The 25,793-nt window shown below is 37.1% G+C and overlaps 1 protein-coding gene across 3 annotated transcripts; it reads left to right on the plus strand.

Moving 5' to 3' along the window:
• The first annotated feature begins 273 nt into the window (after positions 1-273).
• Positions 274-25,493, plus strand: LOC149837875 (alpha/beta-Hydrolases superfamily protein). 3 transcript variants are annotated; one of them, XM_090006242.1, is made up of 7 exons: positions 274-840; positions 968-1,079; positions 1,175-1,268; positions 1,482-1,659; positions 1,740-1,809; positions 24,061-24,612; positions 24,708-25,493. In XM_090006242.1, exons 1-6 carry the CDS (start codon positions 437-439, stop codon positions 24,370-24,372), a joined length of 1,170 nt encoding a protein of 389 aa, XP_089862368.1. In that variant the 5' UTR covers positions 274-436; the 3' UTR covers positions 24,373-24,612; positions 24,708-25,493. The 3 variants fall into 3 exon arrangements, with proteins under 3 accessions (XP_089862368.1, XP_089862370.1, XP_089862371.1); XM_090006244.1 differs by lacking the exon at positions 24,061-24,612; XM_090006245.1 differs by lacking the exons at positions 1,175-1,268; positions 1,482-1,659; positions 1,740-1,809.
• Positions 25,494-25,793: the final 300 nt, after the last annotated feature.

Here is a 25,793-nt window from a genome sequence, read left to right on the forward strand (position 1 = left end):
CCGGATTCTATTCGAATTATCACCAAACCCTGACCCTATAGGGTTTGGCACGGGTCAGGTTCGGGTCAAACCCGATCCATACCCAACAAGCCTACCTCGGTAACCGATTCCCACCTGGTGTGTCTCACCGTCGAACCAATGGAAACCCTATCTGACCTGATCCATCCAATCAGATCCGAATCCAGAACCGAAATTAGGGTCTTTGGGGAATATGTAATTCGGACCACCCATTTGCTCGCCCCTTATCAACTGTTCATTTCCTGTCCAAAAAAACTACCGGGAATTTGTTAGAAGCATCTTCTTCGGATCTTTTACGAAGCGTCCGACGTGATATGAGTCATATCACACAAGTGTTCGACGAAATGCCTGAACGACATCCATGGCGCCGTGATACCCATACACGTTGAGGGCGATAGCGAAGACCATCGTGTTGGTAATGGCGTCCCATGCGAATCCTTTTGCCGAGCCCGTCACACTCTTCAAGCCGCCGTTTGGCCCTCGATGCTTTCCCTCTCATCCCACTCGTTGGGCTCTGCTGTCTCCTCGCGTCCACCACCATGTGTATTCCATCTCCTCTGGCGCTGCTGCTGCTGTCCCCTTCAGACAGCAAGAGAAGAAACAGCAGTTGCGTCATCTGCTGACGGTCTTCTCTTCGTCGACTCAACAGCAACCCGTTTCTGACGCCCAAGACTCGCGCAGCTTACTGGATGACATATACAAGACCTGTGAAACTTGGCAATGGAGGGGCCACACCATCAATTTCTCGCGTACTGGGGATGGAGAAGGGCCTCCTCTCCTACTCGTCCACGGTTTCGGTGCTTCCATCGGTCACTGGCGAAGGTACATTGCTTACTAACAACCACCCTTCTTTCTTTTTCCCACCCTGTAGCTTCTCTCTTAATCGGTTCTGCATAATTCAGCAAGTTAATAATTGAAAATTTTCAACGATCAATTTTGTTGGCTTCAGGAACGTTGGGGTGTTATCCGAGAGGTTTACTGTTTTTGCCATTGACCTGTTGGGTTTTGGTGCTTCTGATAAGCCTGCAGGATTTGCTTATGAGATGGAGATCTGGGCTCAGGTTTAGATGATACACTCCTTTCTTTTTTCTCCCATTTTCTTTCTTCTTTTGTGAGTACAATACATTTTATGTGTAGCCATCTTCTTCGCCACCAGTTGATTCTAGACTTCTTGGAACAAGTTGTTCGGAGGCCAGCCGTGCTTATCGGCAACTCTGTTGGCAGCCTTGCTTGTGTTATTGCAGCTTCAGGTTGAGAACCCTTCTTCTTTTGTTACATGTATAGAAATGACATCTCAAAATTGAAAAAAAGTAAAAACACTCATAATTGGTGTTTAAGTTCCAACAGAATCCGTTTTCTCGAATTAGTATCGATCCATGATTGCAAGTGAGCTACAATATCTTCCCTCTTGCTTAGATTACTTATATGTTGTATGGTCCTTTTGCGCTTCTCACCCTGAACAGAGTTGAGGCAGGGTCTAGTTCGGGGGCTTGTGCTACTGAACTGTGCTGGTGGCATGAACAACAAGGCTATTGTTGATGATTGGCGGATCAAGCTTCTGCTGCCATTACTTTTGTTGTTTGATTTTCTCCTCAGGCAACGGAGAATTGCATCGTTCCTGTTTGAACGTGTGAAACGGAGGTATGCTGGTGCAATCAGTTCTTATTAGTATATGTAATGTAAAATTGGCATGGGATCATGATTCTGAAAAGTGAAAACAGGGAGACTCTGAAGAGCATTCTGTTGTCTGTTTACGGAAACCAAGAATCTGTTGATGATGAGTTGGTTGAGGTAATACATTCTTTTGCACTTGAGAGTAATTATTATCATTAATTCTTTTTTTTTTCTAGTTAATTCTGTAAAAGTACCAGGGGATGGTACAGAGACACGCAACCACACGTAAATCACACTCACTCACACAAAGAACGGTTTAACGTGGTTCTGCCTACCTCCATGACCAATAGAATTTCCTCTCTCTCTCTCTCTCTTATGCTCCTTTGAGAGAGGGAAGCTTATATTTATAGGTGAGAGGGGCAGTACACATGGAAGAGACTCCAACCAACCTCTCCTTCCTACATTCGTTGGGACTCCCTCGATTACAAGAAGTATGACCAAACAAGGTCTCCTTACATAGAATTTTCACCAAATTGGACTCCTTATGCTCTTCATGTGAGAGTTCCTTAATGGATGTGGGCTCCATCTCAATCACGTTGGATGTGGGCTCCATCTCAATCACGTTGGATGTGGGCTCTACCATGGATGAGAGTCCAACTCCTTCAACACGCCCCCTCAAGCCAATCTCCTTGAGGTTGAGCTTGTCTCTTAACTGACAAAAGTGTGGTCTAGCAAGCGGTTTGATCAATATGTCTGACAACTGTTGTTGAAACGAAACAAACTTGTTTTCAATTTCTTGCCTTGCCACTTTTTCTCGAACAAATCGAAAATCAATTTTCATGTTTGGTCCGAGCATGCAATTTTGGATTGCAGCAAATAAGTTGCTCCTAAATTATCACACCACAACGTGGGAAAGCTGTGGGTATCAGTGTTGTGAAAAGTGTTGAGGCGTAGCGAGGCGCTCCACCAAAATCTGAGGCGAGACATAAGCCTCGAGGCGTAAAGCGTAAGCCTCAAACTTATTTTTTTAAAAACTTAAAAAAACTATAAAAAATATCTAAAATTATAAATAAATAAAAAATCTTTATTGATGAAGCAACAACCAACAAGAAATAAAAAATCTCAAATAAATATTGAAAAAATATGAGATTAACATGTAAAAGTAACATTAATGCAACAACTTGATCTATGTAAGTATCTAAAAAATAAAACATGGGCATTCATTAAATTAAAAATTAATATTAACAACGAAATGCATCTTAGCATTAACAATATAATGTCATAATTAGAAAATGCATGTTAGCATTAACAACTAAATGTTAATATATTTGTCCAAAACTCTTCAAAATGAGAGTGTTAACATTCACAATTGCAATTGAAAGACCTAAAAAAATATATAAATGGCCATAGCTATATGATATGAATTAGGGCCTAGGCTCTTTTTGTGTCTCATCATCATCAATATCTAAGTTTTCAATGCCATCATCTGAGGAATCCATATAAATAGGTTATCCTTCATCTTCATTCTCTGACTCTTCATCATCTGCACTTTCTTTCTTCATATCCTCGGTCACTTCTTTTGTTTTTCTTTTTTCTGCAATAAAAAATCATGTATTAAATATTTATTTTATATAATTAAAAAAATATATTTATATTCATAGCAAGGTAAAAAGAATTTAGCTTTACCTCGATCTCTTGAAGACCTGTGTTGCCTAGAACTAGTTTGTGAATCATGAGGTGAAGTAACTTTTTCAATAGACACATGCTTAATGGCATTTATGTCGAAGTTCAGATCCAACCATGAATCCTCCAACCAATTGGGATCACTAGGCAACATTGAATCTTTTTTCTCCACAATCTACTCATCGTCTGAGTCTATATGATCTAGACATATAGGGTCTTTGGTAGCCTTCCTCCTCATATTTCTCTCTCTTAATTTCATATTGTACATTACAAAAACCAATGCATTCTTCTCTTGTTCAAGTCTATTCCTCTGTTTTGTATGACCTATAATTTCAAATCATTGATAATCAATTATAAGATAATTACACTTATAAAAATGTATTTCACAAATAAAATACAAAGTTACAAACCAATGAGAAAGTACTCCAATTCCTCTCACAGCCCGATGCACTGCATGTCAAACTTAGAATTCGAATTGCAAAATTCATCAACTCAGGTTTTTCATACCCAAATGAACTCCACCAATCAGCTGCATTCAAATAAAACAATACAAAATTGATAAAAACATTAAGAATGTCATAATTAACCAAAACATAAAAAATATTAACAAATAACAACATAATTGCAAACTTACCAAGACTTTTTAATTTTCTTGTGCCTCTCTACCAAACAACTCCTTTGCCTTTTTAAATGCATCAATTTGTGTTGTAATTTTCAACCGAAGATTTGCATCAGAAATCAATTTCTCAACACAATTATAAAAGGTCCTCATAACTTCTCCATCCGGATTGAAGTTGTCAGCATAATGAAAATATGAATTTAAATAATAAGCAACTGCATGCAAAGGCTTATGAAGTTGCAAGTCCCATCGTCTATCAATGATATCCCAAATAGGTTTATATTTTTTTTCAACCTTGTCAAGGTTTAAAACAATTTCGTCCTTTGCTCTATCCATTGCCTCGTACAAAAATCTTATATCTGGTTCACCTGCATCAATTAATCGCAACACTTTCATGAGAGGCAGTGTAGCTTTAATTGCATATGATATGACAACCCAAAACTTATGATCATTAAGAACAATATAGGAAATGTTCTTAGCATCTGATTTCTTATAGCAATTAGATGATCTAAAATTTGAAGATAAGAACATCAACTTCAACTTTTTTTTATAACATCCAATACTATGAAGCATGAGATATGTTGTGGCAAAACGAGTGATGACTGGACGTAAAAGTTCTTTCTTCTTTGTGAACTTTCTCATCAAATTTAATACCCATGCATGACTATAAATATATTTTATAATTTTTTTTCCTTTTTCACTGTATTTTTAAAAATTGATATCTTTTCAATATCTTCTAACATAAGATCCAAGCAATACGCCACACATGGTGTCCAAAAACATATTTTTCCTGCTGTTAACATATTTTCAGCTGCCACATAATTTGGTGCATTATCTGTAATGAATTGCACCACATTACTTTCACCAACTTCTTTAACAACTTCTTCAAACAACTTACATAAATTTGCACTAGTTTTTTTCATGTCGCTAATGTCAACGAATTTTAAAAATACTGTCCCAGATGAGCTGTTCACAGGAAAATTAATTTTCTTTCTTTTTCATCTGTCCAACCATCTGCCATAATGCTACAACCAACCTTTGACTATTCCTTTTTGAACTCTTTTAAAATTTCGTGAGTACAATCTACCTCATTCTTCAAAATCCACGTTCTGATCTCGTGATAAGAAGGTGGTTTAAACCCTTGCCCATAATTTGCAATATCTTCTACCATTGCACCAAAATATGGACTGTTGCGAAGATTAAATGATAAGGCATTTGAATAAAAAAATCTACCAATGGCACGACATGCATTTTTTCTTTCATCCCTTTTGAAAGCAGTGTTTATTGTGGTTTGCCGTGCTTCTTTGTTGACAAAGAGGTCTATAGGACTACTTGTGCTTGTTTTTGCATCACTACATGATCAACTGGTTTCTTTGTTCACATTATCGCTTGTTGATGATCCAAAATAAACACTCCTCTCGATATCCAACTTGTTTTGTTCTTTTTCTTGTTTTTTTTTTTGCTTCTGATCCCTTAGATGATTCTGATTTTTTTTTTCACATCAGGTGGAGCCGATTCGCACATGCTTGCACCATGTTTTGTGCCAGCTAAGTGATGCTTTAACCTATAGATGCCTCTTGTAGTTTGTTTATGACAGTAATTGCAAATTACATGTCCTACGAGTTTGAGATCGTTAGTGTGATTTGGAACTTTAGTTCCATGATCCCATCCTACATCTTTTTCCATTGTTCAACTGCAAAAATGCATATAAAAAAATATATATTAACACAAAAAATTAGATTCATATTCAATAAGAATCAACATATACAACGTGAAAACTAATTAAATAACTTGAAAATTATCAAGAAAACCATCCCATTATGCAAATAACATTTAAAAGAGTTCTAATTACTTACACAAACACATCAAAACTTATTTATTGCTAACCATGTTCTAGTTATTGGGTTTTCTAGCAGATCATGAACTTCTGATTGAAATCCACAACTCTAAGTTTATAAAACCAGATGCTTTTGGCTCTGACAATACATATTTTATACATGAATTTCAGTGATAGAGAAAAGACCTATATTTAAAATGTCCTATGTGACAGTGCTAGGTTCAAGCATGCCAATATATCTTATAACAGATGCACCCCAAATCCGATGAGAGATATCTTTGCTATATTTGTTAAACAAGGATATATTCATCAAGTTCTGCCATTACAATATCACTATTATACATCTGCAGAAGTTAGTTTGATGTCAGCTGATTGAGGGTCTTCTGCTTCCACCACTTGTATGGTATTGCGCGGGTTCAAAATGATGAGTTGTGGAGCCTAATTCAGAGTTTTTTCCCTTGCAGAAAGGGGGTTCGGGGGCTCCCCCCCAGTGCGGGTCCCACTACGCGTTCAGCGGGCGGGGGGGGGGCGCCCTTGGCGAGGGGTCGTGGGGGGCAGCGCCCCCCGAACAATTTTTTTTCTTGGGCTTATGTTTGAGACCCGGTTATACTTTCTACATTGACAATACTGTCTCTTTTGTCCTTCCAGGAAGGGTATAGTATATAATGCTGGACAATAAACAGAAGATCGAAGAAAACTACTTCCTGCAAAAATTATCATTTAAGTACACCAGCACAGTAAAGCAAGTGATCGTCCATAACATAAAATGGAAATGGGTGTCTACATTAACTGAAAAAAAGAAGAATAAATAGACCCAAGAATTATACTGGCTAACTATGATACATTCATACGGCATTACCAAACAACCAAATTATCATTTTGAAGCAAGTTTATTAACAACAAAAGTAGAATCGTTCTACTTTCTACAGTTGCATGCTTTCTTGAATTAAAAAAAACAGAAAAAATTTAAAAAAAGATAAACATCGTACATCTGTGCATGAACTGCAGCATTTTCTCAATTAGAATAGTTGAATGCATCGTATGAAAACAAAGAGAGACAAAATCCATCACATGCCATCATAAAAATGAGAAAAAACAGAGGGATGAAAAAAACAAAAATGAAAAAAGAGAGAGGGGCGACTGTATCACGCGCGAGAGGGAGAATGCTGTATCACGCGAGAGGCGAGAGAAAAGATAAGAAGAAGAAGAAGAAGAGGAGAACGAGAGAGCAAAAAAAATTTGTACTTGTTTCGGGGCTCCACCACGCGAGAGAGAATGTTGTGAGCCTGTGAGAGCCGTGACGGAGAGAAGGCTGTGAGAAAAAAACAGATATAGGGGGTGAGAAAAAAAAGTAAAAATACATAAAGGGGTCGGTAGGGCTTTGTTTAAGCCCTAATTTTTTAGTCGAAAGAGGGTTTTGACCCTCATTTGACCAAATAAATTAAGGCGTGTACGCCTCAGTCCGAGGCGCGCCTCACCTCGAGGCGTGCGCCTCAAGGCCTATGAGGCGCACGCCTCAAGGGTATTGCACTTTACACATGTGCCTCAAGGCATGAAGCCCCTCGCCTTGAGGTGAGGCACGCTTTTTGCACCTTGAGGCGTGTTTTTAATAACACTGGTGGGTATCAACCGCAAGTTCTTTAACCAATTGTTTTAGCCATAATAACTCGGAGGCTCCTCCTACCAAAGCCTTGTACTCAACTTCTATGCCAGATTTTGCTACTGAATGTTGTTTGGTTGAGATCTATAACAACAGATTAGGCCCCATGAATGTAAGATAGCTTTTGGTAGACTTTTTGTCATCTGGACACCCAATCCAGTCAGCATCAATGTATACTTCAAGCCTGAGAGACTTAGAACATGACGTATGTAGCCCCATATTCATGGTACCCTTGGGATATCTAAGAATTCTTTTAACATGAGCCCAGTGTTCGACGGTAGGTTGATGCATGAATTGACACGCTTTATTGACTTAGTATGAGGTATCTAGCCTTGTGAACGTTGCATATTGTAAAGCCCCTACAATGCTTGATATTCAGTTGGGTCTTTCAATAGATGCCCTTCAAACTTGGATAACTTGACACTTGTTGCAGCCGGATTCATAAGAGGTTTTGCATTCTCCATCCCAGTCTTAACAAGGAGACCATAAATATATTTTCGTATAGACAAAATTACTCCATTGCCACTAGGTGAAACTTTTATTGCCAAAAAATAATGCAGTCTTCCAAGGTCTTTTTATGGAACCTTGGCAAAATTTTGAATGAGTTACACATTGCTATTAGAGTTATAGGGAACAATTATATCATCAACATAGACCAACACATATAAAGTTATTTCCTGGGTAATTTTGATAAACAAAGACATGCTCGTATTTGAACCCACAAATCCCAACTGAGGCAAATATTGTCTCAACCTATCAAACCAAGCTCTTGGCACATGTTTTAAACCATAAAAAGCTTGATTGAGCCTGCATGTATAGTGAGGGAACTTCTTGTCTTCAAACCCAACTGGTTGACTCATATACACTTCTTCCTTGAGATAATTATGTAGGAAAGCATTGTTGATGTCTAGTTGGTGCATTATCCAACCTTGACTGATAGCCATAGACAAAACAATCCTTTTAGTAGTTGGTTTTATATCAGGACTGAAAGTTTCAAAGTAATCAATACCTTGTTGTCTATAAAGTATAAACTCTTTTGGCAACAAGGTCAAAGCATAGATAACCTTTATAGATAGGGCCATATCCAATAAACACATACCTTGGACTTGGGTGTTAATCTAGAACTGGAATAAGGAGCCAACAAATGATAACAAGTACACCCAAATATTTTTAAATGATCATACACTGGACGGTTTTTCAGTAGTAGCTCATAAGGAGTTTTACCACCCAATTTTATACTCGGAAGACAATTTATGAGATGAATAGCATGTCTTAACACATCAACCCAAAAAGTTAAATTCAACAAAGCATATGTGAGTATACTAAGACCACATTCACTAATATGAATGTGCTTGTGTTCCACAGTACCGTTTTGTTGAGGGGTATGTGGATACGTAAGCCATCTTCGGATCTCATGTTGATCCAAAACGCACTTAAGACATTATTAACAAACTTTCCTCCTCCATCAATATGAAATATTTTAATATTGTAGCCTATTTGTTTTTCAACAATAACCTTGAATTTCTGAAAACATGCCAACGTATCTGACTTTCTTTTCAAGGGAAATAGCCAAGAAAATTTTAAAAAATCATCAACAATAATTTTAAAATTTTAAAAAATTTTAAAAAAATGAATTTCTTTTTTGGTTCATATCGCTGACCCCAATTGTTTTGGGATGAAGGCGTAGTTGTTGTTGTTGTTGTTGTATCAACAATAAGCAAATAGGAAGAGTACCCTTCTCTGGACGTGACAAGCGTAGGTCCTCAGAGGTCAACATGAACTAACTCTAGAGGATTTTTAGCAATAAATTTTGACAACTCAAAAGGAAGCTTATGCATTTTACTAACCAAGCAAGTAGAACAAAAATTTAAAAGTTTGTCATTAGATAAACTCAAATAAATTTTTTGTCTAAGTAAATCAAGAATCTTTTTACTAGGATGCCCTTGTCGAAGATGCCATTGTTGAATAGAAGCGTCCACTTCTACAACGAATACTTTTCCTCCCTGGGTCTATTTCTCCTTGTTGAATGGCCACACATAGATGCCATTTGGGCAGCATTTCGATTTCGAGAGGTTTTGTCATTTTGATATCCATCATTCTAAAAGAACCCACGACCCGGGTTTCTATTTTGACCACAACCTCTAAAAAATTGTCCACACCCCCTACCTCTTTGAGTGAAAAAGGTAGTGTTGGTATTCTCACTTGGTGGGCTGTGTTGACTGGGTTTTGGGAATAGGATTTGAAGATGCTTTTCTTGATTTAGAAGCATCTCATATACTTTGACAAATTGAGGAAGCTTTTGAAAAGTGGTGACTGTAGTCACAATGCTTTCATACTCATTGGACTGTTAGATTTAGTTTTTCTGAGGTTCGTGCAGAGAGAAAGAAGACAAGAGAAAGGTTTGGGTTGAACTCTCACGATTCTCAATATGGGAAAATCGTGCCTCATTGTGACTATTTATATTCACTTTATACTAAAATAATATTTACTAAAACACCCTTATTAACACAAAATACAAGAAGATTAATAAATGGTATTTTAGGAACATAATATATAATAAAATATAATAGGGAACTAGGAGACATGAATAGTGACATGAACAATAACGTCGTGAACAGTGACGTGAGTAATATGGATCTGGATCAAGATCTAGATTCGACCACCTCAAACCTCATGCTCTAATAGCCTCCCCCAAGTTGTAAATGGTTAACAACTATGTACAACTTGCTTCTTAAATACCAAAACCTGTTCTTTATGATGCCTTTAGTGAACAAGTCAGCCACTTGGTCTTCAGTCCAGACATAGCTGGTCTCAATCTCCTGATCCTCCGCTTTCTGACGAATAAAATGTTGATTAATTTCGATATGCTTTGTCTTTCCATGTTGAATGAGATTTACTGAAATCTTAATAGCTCTTTGATTATCACACATCAAGAGTGACTTGGGGATGACTTCTCCCAAATCATATAGCATGTGTCTAATCCATGTTATCTCAAGTGTAACTATAACCATGAAACGATATTCAACCTCTGTACTAGACCTCGCAACAACCTTTTTTTTTCTTACTACTCCATGAGACCAAATTTCTTCCAAGTAAAACACAGTATCCAGAAACAGACCTTCTCTCATCAGGATCTTCTGCTCAGTCGGCATCTGAATAAGCCGTAACCATTAACATATCTTAATGTGGTGCCCTATTTCTATAGAGCAAGCTATCTCCAACAGTATCCTTTAAATATCTCAAAATTCTATTTACACCCTCTATATGTGATGTTCTAGGTTGATGCATAAATTATGACACCTGATTAACAACAAAAACAATATCTGGATGAGTGAAAGTGAGAGATATTACAACATTCCAACTATGCTTCTGAAATATGTTGGATCATGAAACAATTCTCTATCATTTACGCTCAATCTGTGATGAATGTGACCTAGGGTTGCAACAAATTTACAATCTTTCATATCCGTTTTATTTAGGAGATCCATCGTGTATTTGTGCTGAGTTAAAATAAGGGAATCAACTTGCTGATCTACATCTATCTCAAGAAAATACTGTAACAGACCAAGATCTTTCATCTTAAATTTTTTTTGCAAGAACTACTTCACTTCTTCAATATGTTCACTATAACTGCCAGTAACAATTATATTATCAACATAAATTAGTAACACAGTGATAAAATTGTTACCTTTGTAAATGAAAAGTGAATGATCTAATAGGGACCAAGTAAAACCATAGCCTTGAATTGCAACCGAAAAACTCTCAAACCAAGACCTTGAAGCTTGCTTCAGTCCATAAATAACTATTTTTAACCTACAAACATGAGTTTTTAGATCTTTTTCACTATACCCTGGTGGTTGTTTCATATAACCTTCCTCCTTAAGATGCCCATGTAAGAACACATTCTTTACATCCAACTGACTTAGTTGTCACCTATGATCAACTGCTAGAGAAATGATGATCCGTATAGTACCTATTTTAACAACAGGACTGAAGGTTTCATTATAATCATACCCATACTCCTGAGTGAATCCTTTTGCTACTAGCCGAGCTTTATATCTCTTGATAGTTCCATCAGGTTTTGATTACGCATTGTATAAACACATCCCTCTTTGAATCTTTCTGATGTGCTTTCTACATCGCCTGAATCGGTTTCTGTGTCACATTCCAATTTGGTTGGTGGATCTTCTAAGACATCTTGGCTTTGATCAAGTAAAAGATCTGGTTGTCGTACCCTATCATTCATGGCTGAAAATAAGCTATTATCCAGCCAAGGCTGATATAGTTCAATATTATTCTTGTCCTGCAAAACATAATGGTTGCATTGATCATTAGAAAAGTTGTACTCATCAAATACAACATTTCTAGATATTTTAATTATGCCTCACTTGGAATCATAGCATCTGTAACCTTTGTAATCATCAGTATATCCAACAAAATGACAAACATAAGCTTTATTCTGAAATTTGTTTCTCAGTTGGCTATCCACATGAACATAACACACACATCCAAATGTCTTTAACTCATTATAATTTGGGTGCTTCCCATATAGCATAAAATAAGGAGAATTGTTCTGCAAAAGTTTCATGGTCCATCTGTTTATGACATACAGTTGTATGAAATGCCTTGGTCCATAACTTTACTCTTAAGAATCATGGACATCACACTCTTAGGGATGTCAGTGGACCAGGAGACAATGGGGCTCCGCCCCGCCTTGCCCCGTTTGGACCGGGGATGAAGGGCATGAAATGGGGATGGAGGCGGGGATGGACTTAAGCTTTTCTCCGCCCCACCCCGTCCCCATCCCAATCCCCGCCCCACTCCGTTCCCAATCCTTTAAGGGATGACTATAGACTAAGGGGAAATGAGGCCGGCCCCGCCTCACCCTCGTTTGGACCGGGGATGGAGGACATGAAACGGGGATGGAGGTGGGGGTGGAGGTTGAAATCCATCCCCATGCGGGGATGGAGGCGGGGATGAAGGTTCAAATTTTGAAACGGGGCGGGGGTGGAGACCTTGTCCCCTGCTCCGGTCCACTGCCATCCCTACACACTCTACAATATGGCGCAATGCCATTTTGTTGAGGTGTCCGATGGCATGAAACTCTTCGACCAATTCCATTATTCTGTAAAAATTCAACAAATTCCTTTGACGAGTATTCATCACCACCATCACACTGGAGATTAGAATATTGATGAAAATTGAATACGAACATAAGCCCAAAAGGTTTTAAACACACAAAAAACATCAGACTTATGCTTTAAGAAAAATATCCAAGAGTCACGAGAATAATCATCAATAAATGATATATAATATTTGCTACCAGAAGAGGAAAGAAATGGTGATGATCCCTAGACATCAAAATGAATAATATCAAAAGGTCTCGAAGCTCTTTTATTATATGAATTAAATGTCAAAACATGACTCTTACAAACTTGACAACTAGGACATAGACTATCACAAGACTCTTCACCCAAAACAGATTTGTGTAACAATTTATTTGAAATTAGTCTTTCAAGAAAAACTCTACCACAATGACTTAACCTATTATGCCAACCATTTGACTGACTGGACTTTGAAATACTGAAAACACACGCAGAGGACTCAGGCTTCAAGTGACTATCCAATATAGCTTGAGTAGTCAAGGGATCTTCTTTGAAGACGTACATGTTACCATATCTTTCTCCATCAGCGAACATTTCCACTTTTGAAGATTCATGACATACACAGAAGATGTAGTAAATTCATCATACAAATTGATATCATCAACAAGCTTAGAAACATAGACTATATTCTTTTTGATATTAGGAGAACACAATACATCAAACAACACAACTGGACAAAATGTGGTTTAGACAAAGGAAGGACAATATCTCCAGAAACACCTTAATCGTTTTGCTTGAAACTGAGTCTAAAAAGGATAGCCAACAAAAGCTCCTTGTCAGGGCCAGTTTGCCCCTTTTTTTGTCCTTGATCCTTAGGTAAATATTTGCCTTTACCTTTAGGATTGTACCTCAGATCATCTTTGAACCAACACTTTGCTTTTACATGTCATTTCTTATTGCAAATATAGCATGTAGGAATGTTATTATTGAATGCACTTCATCCTCCTTGAGGGATGTTGGGAGTAAGAAGAATTTCTCGGCCTTCCTGATTGTAACCTATGCCTCTACCACATCCACGACCTGAAAAGGATCCCGTAAACAACACATCATGAGAATCTGCTTCAGTCTTTTCTTTAGCTGACATCCCTTTCAACGACATCTCATAACTGAGGAGTGTGGCTTTCAAGTCATCAAAAGTACAAACGGTCTCGGTATACTGTAAAGTAGTTGACAACACATGGAATTCGGGTCCCAAGCCAACTAGAGCTTGTTGAATTTTGTCCTTCTCTGACACTTGACATCCAATTAACTCTCGCTAATCTGTAATGGACTTGATCTTGTTGAAATTTTCCATAATAGACGTGGATGCCTCATTCTTCAGCATCTGAAATTTTCCATAATAGGTTTGCTGTAATGTATTCTATAACATCATCGCAGTGCAATCATCTGAAATTCCTACTAATACCTCCTGAGATAGGGTTGAAGTGACGTAGGCCACTAAGGCTTGATCCTTCTTTATTCCGTTGACAAAATCTGGATTCCTAATGGTCCTCGTTGTAGTTACAACCCCTTTGTCATCTTTATCTTCTTGTATAAGAAACTTAGATAGAGCAACAACTAATCTATCGAGGTGACCACCGAGATCTCGACTCCTAATAAAATGAATAATCTGTCTTTTTCAGGTAGGTAGTTGGACTTATTCAATTTTTCAGAAATTAATTGGCCAAGAAAGCTAGTTGAAATGGATCCTGAAGAGAAACTTGAATCCATGACAGGTGAATAAAGAATCAATGCAAAATTAACAAAATAGGGCATCAAATAATTAAAGAAGAAAATGAGATAATCAATAACAAAGATGAGGAAAATTAGCGATAGTAATTGACAACAATAACAGTCACGTCCTCTTTTTTTTTTTTGCAGAAAGGAATGTAATCAATAAATCAGATATGTTGCTACAAATATAATATCTTAATGAAATCATGCGTCAAGGTCAACTTGGAATCCCTTTTTTTGTTAAATCACACAAAACATGACGCAAAATAGGAATCGTTGGCCTCAGGTGACATCAATCTGTTTTTTAGATCTGATATACTTTTCAGATATGATAAATCTGGTTCGCCCAGAAAGTGTAAGGAAATGGTGGTCTTCCACAAGTGCACTTGAATCCACCAAAAGAATGTCTAAAAAGACACTTCAAGCAAACCCATAAAAGGGTATAAAAGGAAGAACACAACAATAAATAAATAAATCTTTATTGATAATAAAAATGCTTAAGAAGCATTTCAAGTGCTTTACAATGGAGGGGTTCACCCCTATTTATACAAAGAGAATGGGGTTGGGAGGGCTCACTTTAAGCTTTCCTAAAAGAGTCGTTGGACTCTAGTCCAACGACTCTTAATATAGCCGTTGGACTAGAGTCCAATGGCTAGACCCTTAGTCAAGTTCTAACTATAACTTGACTAAGTTCCATAGCTAGTTTAATGTGAACTAAATATGAAATAAAGAGAAAAATAAATTAAAAAATAAAAAATATAATAAATAATACATATAATATTATACTATTATTATATATATGTTACATTATACTTTACATTTTAACACTCCCCCTCAAACTTATGGCACAATGAGCGAAAGTTTGTCTAAGAGAAAGTGAAATTTGGGAGCAGCGAGAGGCTTGGTGAAGAAGTCTGTTAATTGATACTCTGATGTGACATATGACAAATGAAAAATGGTTCCATATAGATATTTTTCTTTGACGTAGTGACAATCCATTTCAATATGTTTGGTGCATTCGTGAAATGTTCGGTTGCTTACAATGTAGATCGCACTCTTGTTGTCACAGCACATACGTGAAGCTTGCATTGCTTTAACTCCCATGTCGGCAAATAGACGTCTGAGCCAAACTACTTCCATGGTTGTGGTTGTCATGACTTAGTATTCAGCTTATATAGATGAGAGAGAGACCTTTTGCTGCTTTTTGCATCTTAACGAGATTAATGATTCACCTAAAAAAACACATAAACCAGTAGTTGAGTGTCTATTGTTGGGATCACCTCCCCAATCAGCATCAGTATATGCAATTAAATATAGAGAAGAGGTAGAAGACAAGAAAAGTCCTCGTGAAAGAGGGGATTTAATATATCTAACAATATGCAGAACAACTCCCATGTGAACTATGGTGGGAGCATGTTGGAACTGGCTGGCTGTGTGTACAGCGTGTGCTATGTCTGGTCTTGTAATGGAAAGATAGGAAAGTGCTCTGATAAGCTGTCTGTAAGGAGTAGGATCCTTAAGAGGTTCTCCATCATCAATTTTCATCTTAACGTTAACAACTTCTGGAGTGTCAACTTTCTTATCATCTATAATTTCAGACCTGGACACAATATCAAAAGCAAACTTAGATTGAGACATTAAATGCCCATGAAGGGAATAAGCAACTTCAATTCCTAAAAAATATCTTAATAGACCTAAATCAGCCATTTGAAAATGAGTTTTAAGAAGTTTTTTGATATTTTTAACTCCCTGTTTATCGACTCCGGTTATGATCATGTCATCTATATAAAGAAGAAGCACTATAATTCCTGCATCAGAATTCTTAATAAATAAAGCAGTGTCAGTCAAACATGATTGAAAACCAATATTAAGCATAACCTGACTAAACCTGTCATACCAAGCTTTTGGTACTTGTTTAATACCATAAAGAGCCTTTTCTAAATGAAGAACTTTACCCTTGGCAATACTAATACCGGATGGGGCTTCCATGTACACTTTTTCAACTAACTTATCATTTAGAAATGCATTTTTGACATCCATCTGAAATATGGGTCATTTTCTAATGGAAGCCAAGGCAATTAAGGTCCTAACAGTGGTCATACGAGCAACTGGGGCAAAGGTTTCTTCATAATCGATGTCATATTCTTGGGCATAGCCTTTGGCCACCAATCGGGCTTTATATCTTTCAAGAGTTCCATCACTCTTGGTTTTAACTTTATAGACCCATCAAAAAACCTATAAGTTTCTTACCTAGAGGAAGATCTTGAATAGTCCAAGTAGAAGCCTTTTCAAGTGCATCTAACTCAGTTTCCATGGCTTCTACCCATTCCACACGATTTTTGGCTTGAGAGTACGATGATGGTTCCTCATATGAGTGTATTAATGCAATAACTGCCCTATATGTTGGTGAAAATGATTTGTATGACAAATTTTTCAGGAGGCCTCAAAACTCAGGATGACCTTATGGTCGATGCTTCAGAATATTTTTCTAGTGCATATTGAAGATTTGACTCTCTTTGTCTAGAATATTGTAAACTAACATCCCTATGGTCATGTTCTTCATTATTGTCATTGTGCTCGAGATCAATAGTACTTTGATCATTGTCAAAGTCACATTCAATATCACATTCAGCCGGTTTTGAGGTCAAATCTATTAGAAAGGATTATTCAGTAACTTCCTTAGGTTTTTTAAAATCAAAGAAGCTTTTCTTTTCAAGAAATGATACATTTTTTGATATACAGTTTTCATTTTGAAAATCAAAGCACCTATAGCCTTTTTTATTATCAATATATCCTAAAAGGGCACATAGAATCACACAGGGGGAGAGTTTGTCATTTTTTTTAGTGAAAACAAAGCATTTGCATCCAAATACTCTCAATCAAGAGTAATCCGGAGAAAGTTTCACTAGTTTTTCAATTGGAGTTATATTTTTCAAGGAAGAAGATGACATTCGATTAATAAGATAGGTAGCAGTTAGGATCGCTTCTGCCCAAAACTCTTTTGGGACATGATTATCTATTAATAAAGTCATAGTTGTTTCCATGATATGACGATGTTTTCGTTTGGCCAATCCATTTTGCTGCAGAGTGTATTGGCAAGACCTTTGATGCGTAATGCCATATAAACTTAGATAGTTTTTGAATTCTTGGGACATAAATTCTCCCCCTGAATCTGTGCGAAAAATGGATATATCATTTTGAAATTTGTTTTTAACTTTGTTATGAAATGTTTGAAAGTACAAAAAGGCTTCTGATTTATGTTTAAGGAAGTAAATCCAAGTATGTATAGAAAAATCATCAATGAAAATGACATAATATGCAAATCCACCTTTCAAAATAATTGGTGCAGGACCCTAAACATTCGAATGTACTAATTCAAGTGGTTTGGAAGAAACAAATGTTCTATCACAAAATGGTAATCTTTTCATTTTGCCAAGAATGAAATCTTTACAAGTAAAGTTTTCAGAATTATAAAATTTTTCAAGATCAGGAAAATGTTGGATTTTGGTTATACGAGAATGACCAAGTCTTTTATGCTACAAATCTAACTCTATTTTTTGAATGTTATGATAGAAAGCATTCTTAGGCAATTCCAAAAAATCCATGTAATAGAGTCCTCCTTCTCTATGACCTTCCCCAATCAGCTTTCCTGACTGACGATCCTGTACGCAACAACCATGAGAAGAAAATGAGATATTACATCCATAATCGGATATTTGAGAAACAGATAAAAGATTTAAATTTAGTTTAGGAATATATCTTACTTTTGGAATAAAAAATTTCTTTGTTTTATGGACTTTTTTCAAAATTTCTTATTCCTTCTATTTCAAGAGAGGTTCCATCAACTGCAAAAACTTTTGACACACTTGACTTGTTTTTGAAACATTCTGATAGACTATTGTCATTTGGGGTCATATGAAAAGAAACACCAGAGTCAAGAAGCAAAAAAAAGTTACCTGGATCGAAAAAGGATGAAACCAGGGTTACCGGAAGCGCCTAGCTAAAAGGGGAAGCGCGAAACGTCGCGCTTCCGAAGCGTGGGGGGAAGCGTCCCCTTTTTTGGGAAGCGCGCTTCCCTTTAATGGGGGACGCATTTCCCTTTAATGGGGGACGTGCTTCCCTTTAATGGGAAGCGCGCTTCCCATCACGCTTCCCCCACGCTTCCCCTGTTTTTTCAAATTTTTTTGTATTTTTTATTTTTGTTTTTTTCGCTTCCCCCTCGCTTCCGAGACGCTTCCTAGGTCGCTTCCGAGACACTTCCCGAATCGGTCCTAAGTGGTCCCACGCTTCCCCGCTTCCTAAAATTTTGAAAGTGCCTCGCTTCCCGTATCGCTTCCCGCTCCCGCTTCCTCAACTGGCAACCATGGATGAAACAACTGCTCCACTTGAGGCTTCAGATGAGGAGGAAGCCCCTTTGATAAGAGGTTGAAAAATCTTCATTAATTGAGCCATAGAAACCGATTCATCTTGATCTTTGGGTTCCGATCCAACAGGTGCAACTCTTTTTTCCCTTAGCTTTCTAAGTTTAGTACACTGAGGCCTATAATGCCCTGGTTCATGACAATGGTGGCAAATGACTTTTTTCTTGTCAAAGTCACCATTTTGTCTATTGAAATGAGGTGGCATGTAAGAACATACATGGTTACCCGGTCTAGACACCGCTAGAACAAAATCATCCTCTGGTTTTGGAGTATTCTTTTTAATTATATTTTTCTTTATAGTTAGTTCCTCTATAGTATCAACAATAGAGGGAACTTTTCCTCGATGAAGAAGAGTCGATTTAGTCGACTCAAATTCCGGTCTTAAACCGTTTACAAATTGATAAAAATGATTTATATCAAGTTGTTTTTGACAGAGCTCAATGTCTTTGGGACAATGTCATTTTGGCTATAAAAGAGTCAATTCTTCCCAAAGTTCGGATAACTCATTGTAATATTCTCGAATGGTTTTATCCGTTTGAGTTATAGTCTGAATTTTATTTTGTAAATTGCACACCTGCAATATTTTTAAGGGAATACATATTTTTAATATTTTCAAGTCTTATCGGCATGTTCAAACTTAGCAAGACTAAAACATTTTTTAATTTCCACGCTATTAATTAGCCATGACATCATTTTTGCATGCCCTATCCTTCACTCTTTCTATTTCTTTTCATAAGTGGCTAACGCCTTGCTCTTCTCCTTTTTCGTTAAAGGAACTTCTTTATCACCCTCTACTTTGGTAAGAGATAGTCTAGGTTTCTAATCAGAACCATCTACTATACTCCATAGCCCTTTTTTCCAATTGTGATGCTTCATAATCGAAGCCCACATTACATAATTAGTATAATTTAGCTTCATGGGTATGATGGTGATCTTATCATTGTCATCCTTCTTTTATAAGGGTGAGAAGGAAAAATATTAGAGAAAGAGAATAAGAGAGAGGATGCAATACAATTTTTTGTAGTAAGAAATGTTCTTCAATAACCTCCTTTCTTCAACGAATCTTCTTGAGCCAAGAACAAGGTGATGAAACACCTTTGCAAGGGAGACACAAAAAACGAGGTAGAAGCTCTTCAAGATCTACAATCTTCACATATACCATGTAAGTAAATGGTGATCTTCCACAAATTTACTTGAATCCACCAAAAGAATGTCTAAAAAGACACTTCAAGCAAACCCATAAAAAGGTATAAAAGGAAGAACACAACAATAAATAAATAAATCTTTATTGATAATAAAAATGCTTAAGAAGCATTTCAAGTGCTTTACAATGGAGGGGTTCACCCCTATTTATACAAAGATAATGGGGTTGGGAGAGCTCTCTTTCAGCTCTCCCAAAAGAGTCGTTGGACTCTAGTCTAATGGCTCTTAATGTAGCCGTTGGACTCTTAGTCAAGTTCTAACTAGAACTTGACTAAGTTCCATAGCTAGTTTAATGTGAACTAGATATGAAAATAAAGAGAAAAATCAATTAAAAAAAAAAAACATAATAAAAACATATATAATAATAATATAATATTATATAATTATAATTATATATATATATATATGTTACATTACACTTTACATTTTAACAGAAAGATGCGACCCAAAACACAAATGAACCAAAATTTATAAAAGAGATTTCAAATCCAAGATCTTAGGGAGAAAAGAAAGGGTCAAGAAATACGCAGATCTGATTTGAAGGGGAAGAAGTAACATGAAAATGAAGATAAAGAGATTAGAGAATCAAGAAATACACAAATATGATTTAAGAATCAAGAACTAAGAGAAGAGACTCAGATTTGAGAGAAAATGAAAGAAAAGAGAGGAAGAGAAAAGAATAGAAGACTCAACTATTACCTAGAGAAAGAAAGATTGAATCTTGAAGGTCACCAAGATTTTCTATCCCCATTCCGGATCATGGCTTTGATACCATGTTAGATTTAGGGTTTTTGAGGTTCTTGCAGAGAGAAAAAAGACAAGAGAAAGGTTTGGGATGAACTCTCATGATTCTCAATATGGGAAAATTGTGCCTCATTGTAACTATTTATATTCACTTTACACTAAAATACCCTTATTAACACAAAATACGAGAAGATTAATAAAGGATATTTTAGGAACACAATATATAATACAATACAATAGGGAACTAGGCGGCATAAACAATAACATCATGAACAATGACATCAACAATGATGTCGTGAATAGTGATGTGAGTGATATGGATCTGGATCAAGATCTAGATTCTACCACCTCAAACCTCATGCTTTAATATGGACAGGTTGATTAACATATATTGAACAAGATCACTATATGATATTTCTTCTTCCACAACACTTAGCGAGTTGGCAAAAAAATTTATCTTGTTCAAATAGTCGACCATGCTCAATTCATCTTTCTTAACGTCTCTTAAATTAGAGAATCTGTCGATTTAATTGAGGCATAGTAACGTTCAAAAGCCACACATGCCTCACGACTGAGGGGATGCGAATGATCTAAGCCAAAACTGACTCAATGACGGTAGCATCCAGCTTAAAACTAACTGGTCCGATCTTTTTTAGATCATAAACTCAGCAGTGTTGGTTCCTTCAACTACACATTGAGGTGGGGTAGCATATGATCCATCAACAAACTTTATGAAATCTTGACTATACGTTAGTGACTCACTCTGTGATCTCCATAACAAGTAATTATTGGGGTCTAATTTTATTGATACTAAACTGGCAAGGGCATTCCATTGGATGTCTGTGTTTGGCGACAATGAAGAAGATGAAGCTTGGTTTGCCTTGAAAAATATTTACCTGACTTTTGCACAACTGCTTTACAAGAAACTATGAACCTGATTTGCATACTAATGCTTTGCAAGAATATGCACCCCAACTGAACATGAATATGCAAATGGAAAACATGACCACCACAAACAAAAAACAAGTTCCTCTGCATAGGAACAACGAGGCTCTGATACCATGTAAAAGTACCACGGGATGAACACCACAGAGACACTCTCACACAACCACACATAAATCACACTCACTCACACAAAGAATGGTTACATGGTTCGACCAAGTTGAGCCTACATCCACAACCAATAGAATTTCCTCTCTCTCTCTTTTATGCTCCTTTGAGAGAGAGGAACTTATATTTATAGGCAAGAGGGGCGATACACATGGGAGAGACTCCAACCAACCTCTTCTTCCTACGTTGGTTGGAACTGGAGTTACCGAAAGCTTTTTATTTTGGTGGGAAGTGCATTGTCCGAAAACTTGCTTCGGAAGAGCGCAATACTCCTCGCTTCCGAAACTTCATGGGATTCTCGATTCCCCCACGCTTCTTGTTGAAGGTAAGGTGAGAAGCACAGAAATCGAGGTAGAGAGAGAGAGAGAGAGAGAGAGAGAGAGAGAGAGAGAGAGAGAGAGAGAGAGAGAGAGAGAGAGAGAGAGAGAGACGGCTGGAGAATAATAGAACTTCATACTTTCAATTAGGGCTAATCTCTATATTAAATAGAGATAGTCCAAAGAACAAAATTACACCCAGGTCCCTCATTAAAGAATAAGATTCAAATAACCTCTAGTTTAGAAAAACTTATTTACTAAAAACATCTTAGTCTCAACACTCCCCCTCAAGCTGGAGCATAGATATCAATCATGCTCAGCTTGTCACAACACTTTGAGAAATTTGGTCTCGCCAGGGCTTTGGTAAAAACATCAACTACTTGATCTTCGGAAGATACATGATCGGTGCAGATATACCCAGCCTGAACCAAGTCGCGAACATAGTGACAGTCAACTTCAATATGTTTAGTCCTTTCATGAAACACTGGATTGTTGGCAATATATGTAGCAGCCCTATTGTCACACATCATCAATATAGGTAGGGATACTTTCTCCTGAAGCTCGGTCAAGACTGATTTTACCCACATAATCACAGCTGCAGTCTGGGCCATTGCTCGGTATTCAGATTCAGCACTCGACCTGGCTACAACGGTTTGTTTCTTACTCCTCCAGGTAACAAGATTTCCTCCCACAAACACGCAAAATCCAGATGTTGACTTCCTATCTTCAACAGATCCTGCATAATCCGCGTCAGTGTAAGCAACAACGTCCAAAGATTGATTTCGCTTAAACAACAAACCTTTACCAGGAGATGCCTTTAAGTACCGAATAACCATCATAGCTGCATCCCAGTGAACTTTTGTAGGTTTGTCCATGAACTGACTGATTTTACTCACAGCTAATGAAATGTCAGGTCTAGTAACAGTCACATATAGTAACTTACCCACCAAGGATCTAAAGCTGGCACTGTCTACATCCTCAGACTTCTCATCGAACATGTGAGTTTTGGGATCCATTGGAATATTAGCTGGCTTGGGCATTCCAGTCTCTTTTAATAAGTCCAACACATACTTTCTTTGAGACAACACTAAGCCCTCTTTGTTTCTTGCAACTTCGATACCCAGAAAATATCGAAGGTGGCCAAGATCTTTAGTAACAAAGTGTTTTTGAAAATGATCTTTTGTGGCAGAAATATCTTGGGCACTGCTCCCTGTTAAGATGATGTCATCGACATATACCACCATAACAACAATTCCAACACTGATTTTCTTTTATGCTTCCCACATGCATGGTCTATGTTTCCTATATACTTTTCTCACATTTCTTTTCATGTTTTTCATGTATTTCCTCTTACACTTCCATTCACTTTCCATGTATTTTCTCTAAATTGGTAACCATTATTGTTAGATTTGATAAAATATTAACTCTTTTACTGAAAAATCATGAAATATAAGAATAATCAGTTTTATTTTACTTTTTATTTGCTTCTTGTTCGATTCCTATTTAGTTACCACATTGCTTCATTTTTTATTCCTATTTTACTTTCAAATTGATACTTTGCTTTCTACTTCCTCTAAATTTTAAAATGCCTCGCTTCCGCTTCCTGTATCGTTTCCCGCTTTCACTTCCTAGTTCGGTTACCTTGGTTGGGACTCCCTTGATTACAAGAGGTATGACCAAACAGGGTCTCCTTGTTACATGGAACTTTCACCAAATTGGACTCCTTGGCCTCTTCATGTGGGAGTTCCTTAAGGGACGTGAACTACTTCTCAATCACGTTGGATGTGGGCTCTACCATGGATGAGAGTCCAACTCCTTTAACAAATGCATCAAATCATCATGATTTCCTTGCTTCTGATAGTAACTTGTATAGTATATCAACTTGTTTTTTCTATAGTTTCTACCTTGTGCATTTTGATTGAATGTGAAAATTTCACAAATCTTGATGAATGGCAGATCATAAAGGGACCAGCAGATGATGAAGGGGCACTTGATGCCTTTGTATCCATTGTGACAGGTCCACCTGGCCCAAATCCCACTTCCTTAATGACAAATATCTCACTACCTGTTCTAGTCCTGTGGGGAAATCAAGATCCATTTACCCCTCTTGATGGGCCTGTTGGAAAATACTTTTCATCTCTACCATCCCAATTTCCAAATGTAAATCTTTTTGTCCTGGAAGGAGTTGGCCACTGCCCCCATGATGACAGACCTGATTTAGTCCATGAAAAGTTGCTCCCTTGGTTGGCTAGCCTTCCCCAATTATGAATGTATCAGCACTCTACTTTTCTTTCTAATGGATGTTCCTTGTCCTTCCTGTTCTGCACGATCATTTTAAAGAGAAGAGTTTAAGTAAAATTTCATGTGAAGAACCTGAGTATGTATGCCTGGACATTCTCCACTTTATCTTAGTACTGTCTGCCAAGTGGCAGTTACTTTCTATGATTTGATTGAATGGTGTTGTTTGTTGCTACAATATAAGATGGAAGAGCAAGCATTTTTTAGCAGGTACTAAGATTTTCAACATTAATTTGCATCCATCTTCTCCACTACATCTCAGAATTAATAAGATCACCAATCCTTACTCTTTTATTTTTTTGCAGAATCTCCACTGCCATGCTGAATTTTACTTGGTGCCTCTGTCAATAAATAGAGCTATATAGTTCTTTAGAGTTGGATGGGAGCTGCAATATCAACATGGGGGTAATTTTTGTACACGTTTTTTTTTTTTGACGGGTTTATAAGCCTTACTGAATGCCAACTATAACGTTCTGGTTCTGATAAGCAAAAGTTGGCTATGTTCCAAGCAGCGAATGCAAGGGATTCTCTGCTATTACTCAAAAATGTATGTCCATGGGTATATAGTCACACTGTTTAGTATAAGAACCATATAATTGTCTTTGTTATCTTCACAAACACCTTTGATATGTGCAATGCAGCCAATCTTATTGTATTATATTACTGGATATCAGGAAATCACTAGAAGAGTAATTGGGACAAAAAAGGGCATTGGTTTTTGTCCTGTATAAAGGCAAAAATCTATCCTTAATTAAGTTTGGTACCTAAAACAATACAAAAATGCTCAAGTACTGATCTTGCAATACTACATATTGAATATGACATTCTTTACATCATTATATTCCCATGTTATCTGTTCCTGACTTTATAGTATATGGATCTTTTCTTTCTGAAAGCCAATGTTGAGTTGGGGAAGATGCCAGCTGCCTGTTTTTCCGTCTCAACAAATGGGAGTTTGCTAATTCCTTGTCTTCAATCTCTTTTTGTAAGAAACCACTATCAATGATAAAGAATTTGGTCTTTCATATTGTATGGGCCCGTTAAATCATGTGATTTGAGTAAAACACGAGTTCTATTTGTCTAAGTTCAAATAAGGCGACCTAATGATACAGGAGATCTGTAATTTGATACAAAGATATTAGCAGTTCTAGTCCAATTTAGAAAATAAGTCATTGCCCTTTAACAAAAAGCGACAACAACGATACCAGCCATCTAATGTTTGAGCAAATGCCGAGTATTTTGCAGAAATCTATAAGAATGGAAAGCTGCTTAGAAATCTGAATAAGGCTACTATTCTCACCCAATCTCGCTTCATACTCATGGAGTTTGGCCTGACACCTCTCGGCCTATGTCACATTGATTCGTGTAGTTGAGGATGCAGGATTCAGGTT

This window comes from Nuphar pumila, chromosome 5, assembly GCF_984573655.1.
Source record: "Nuphar pumila chromosome 5, dmNupPumi1.hap1.1, whole genome shotgun sequence".
Taxonomy (NCBI): Eukaryota; Viridiplantae; Streptophyta; class Magnoliopsida; order Nymphaeales; family Nymphaeaceae; genus Nuphar; species Nuphar pumila.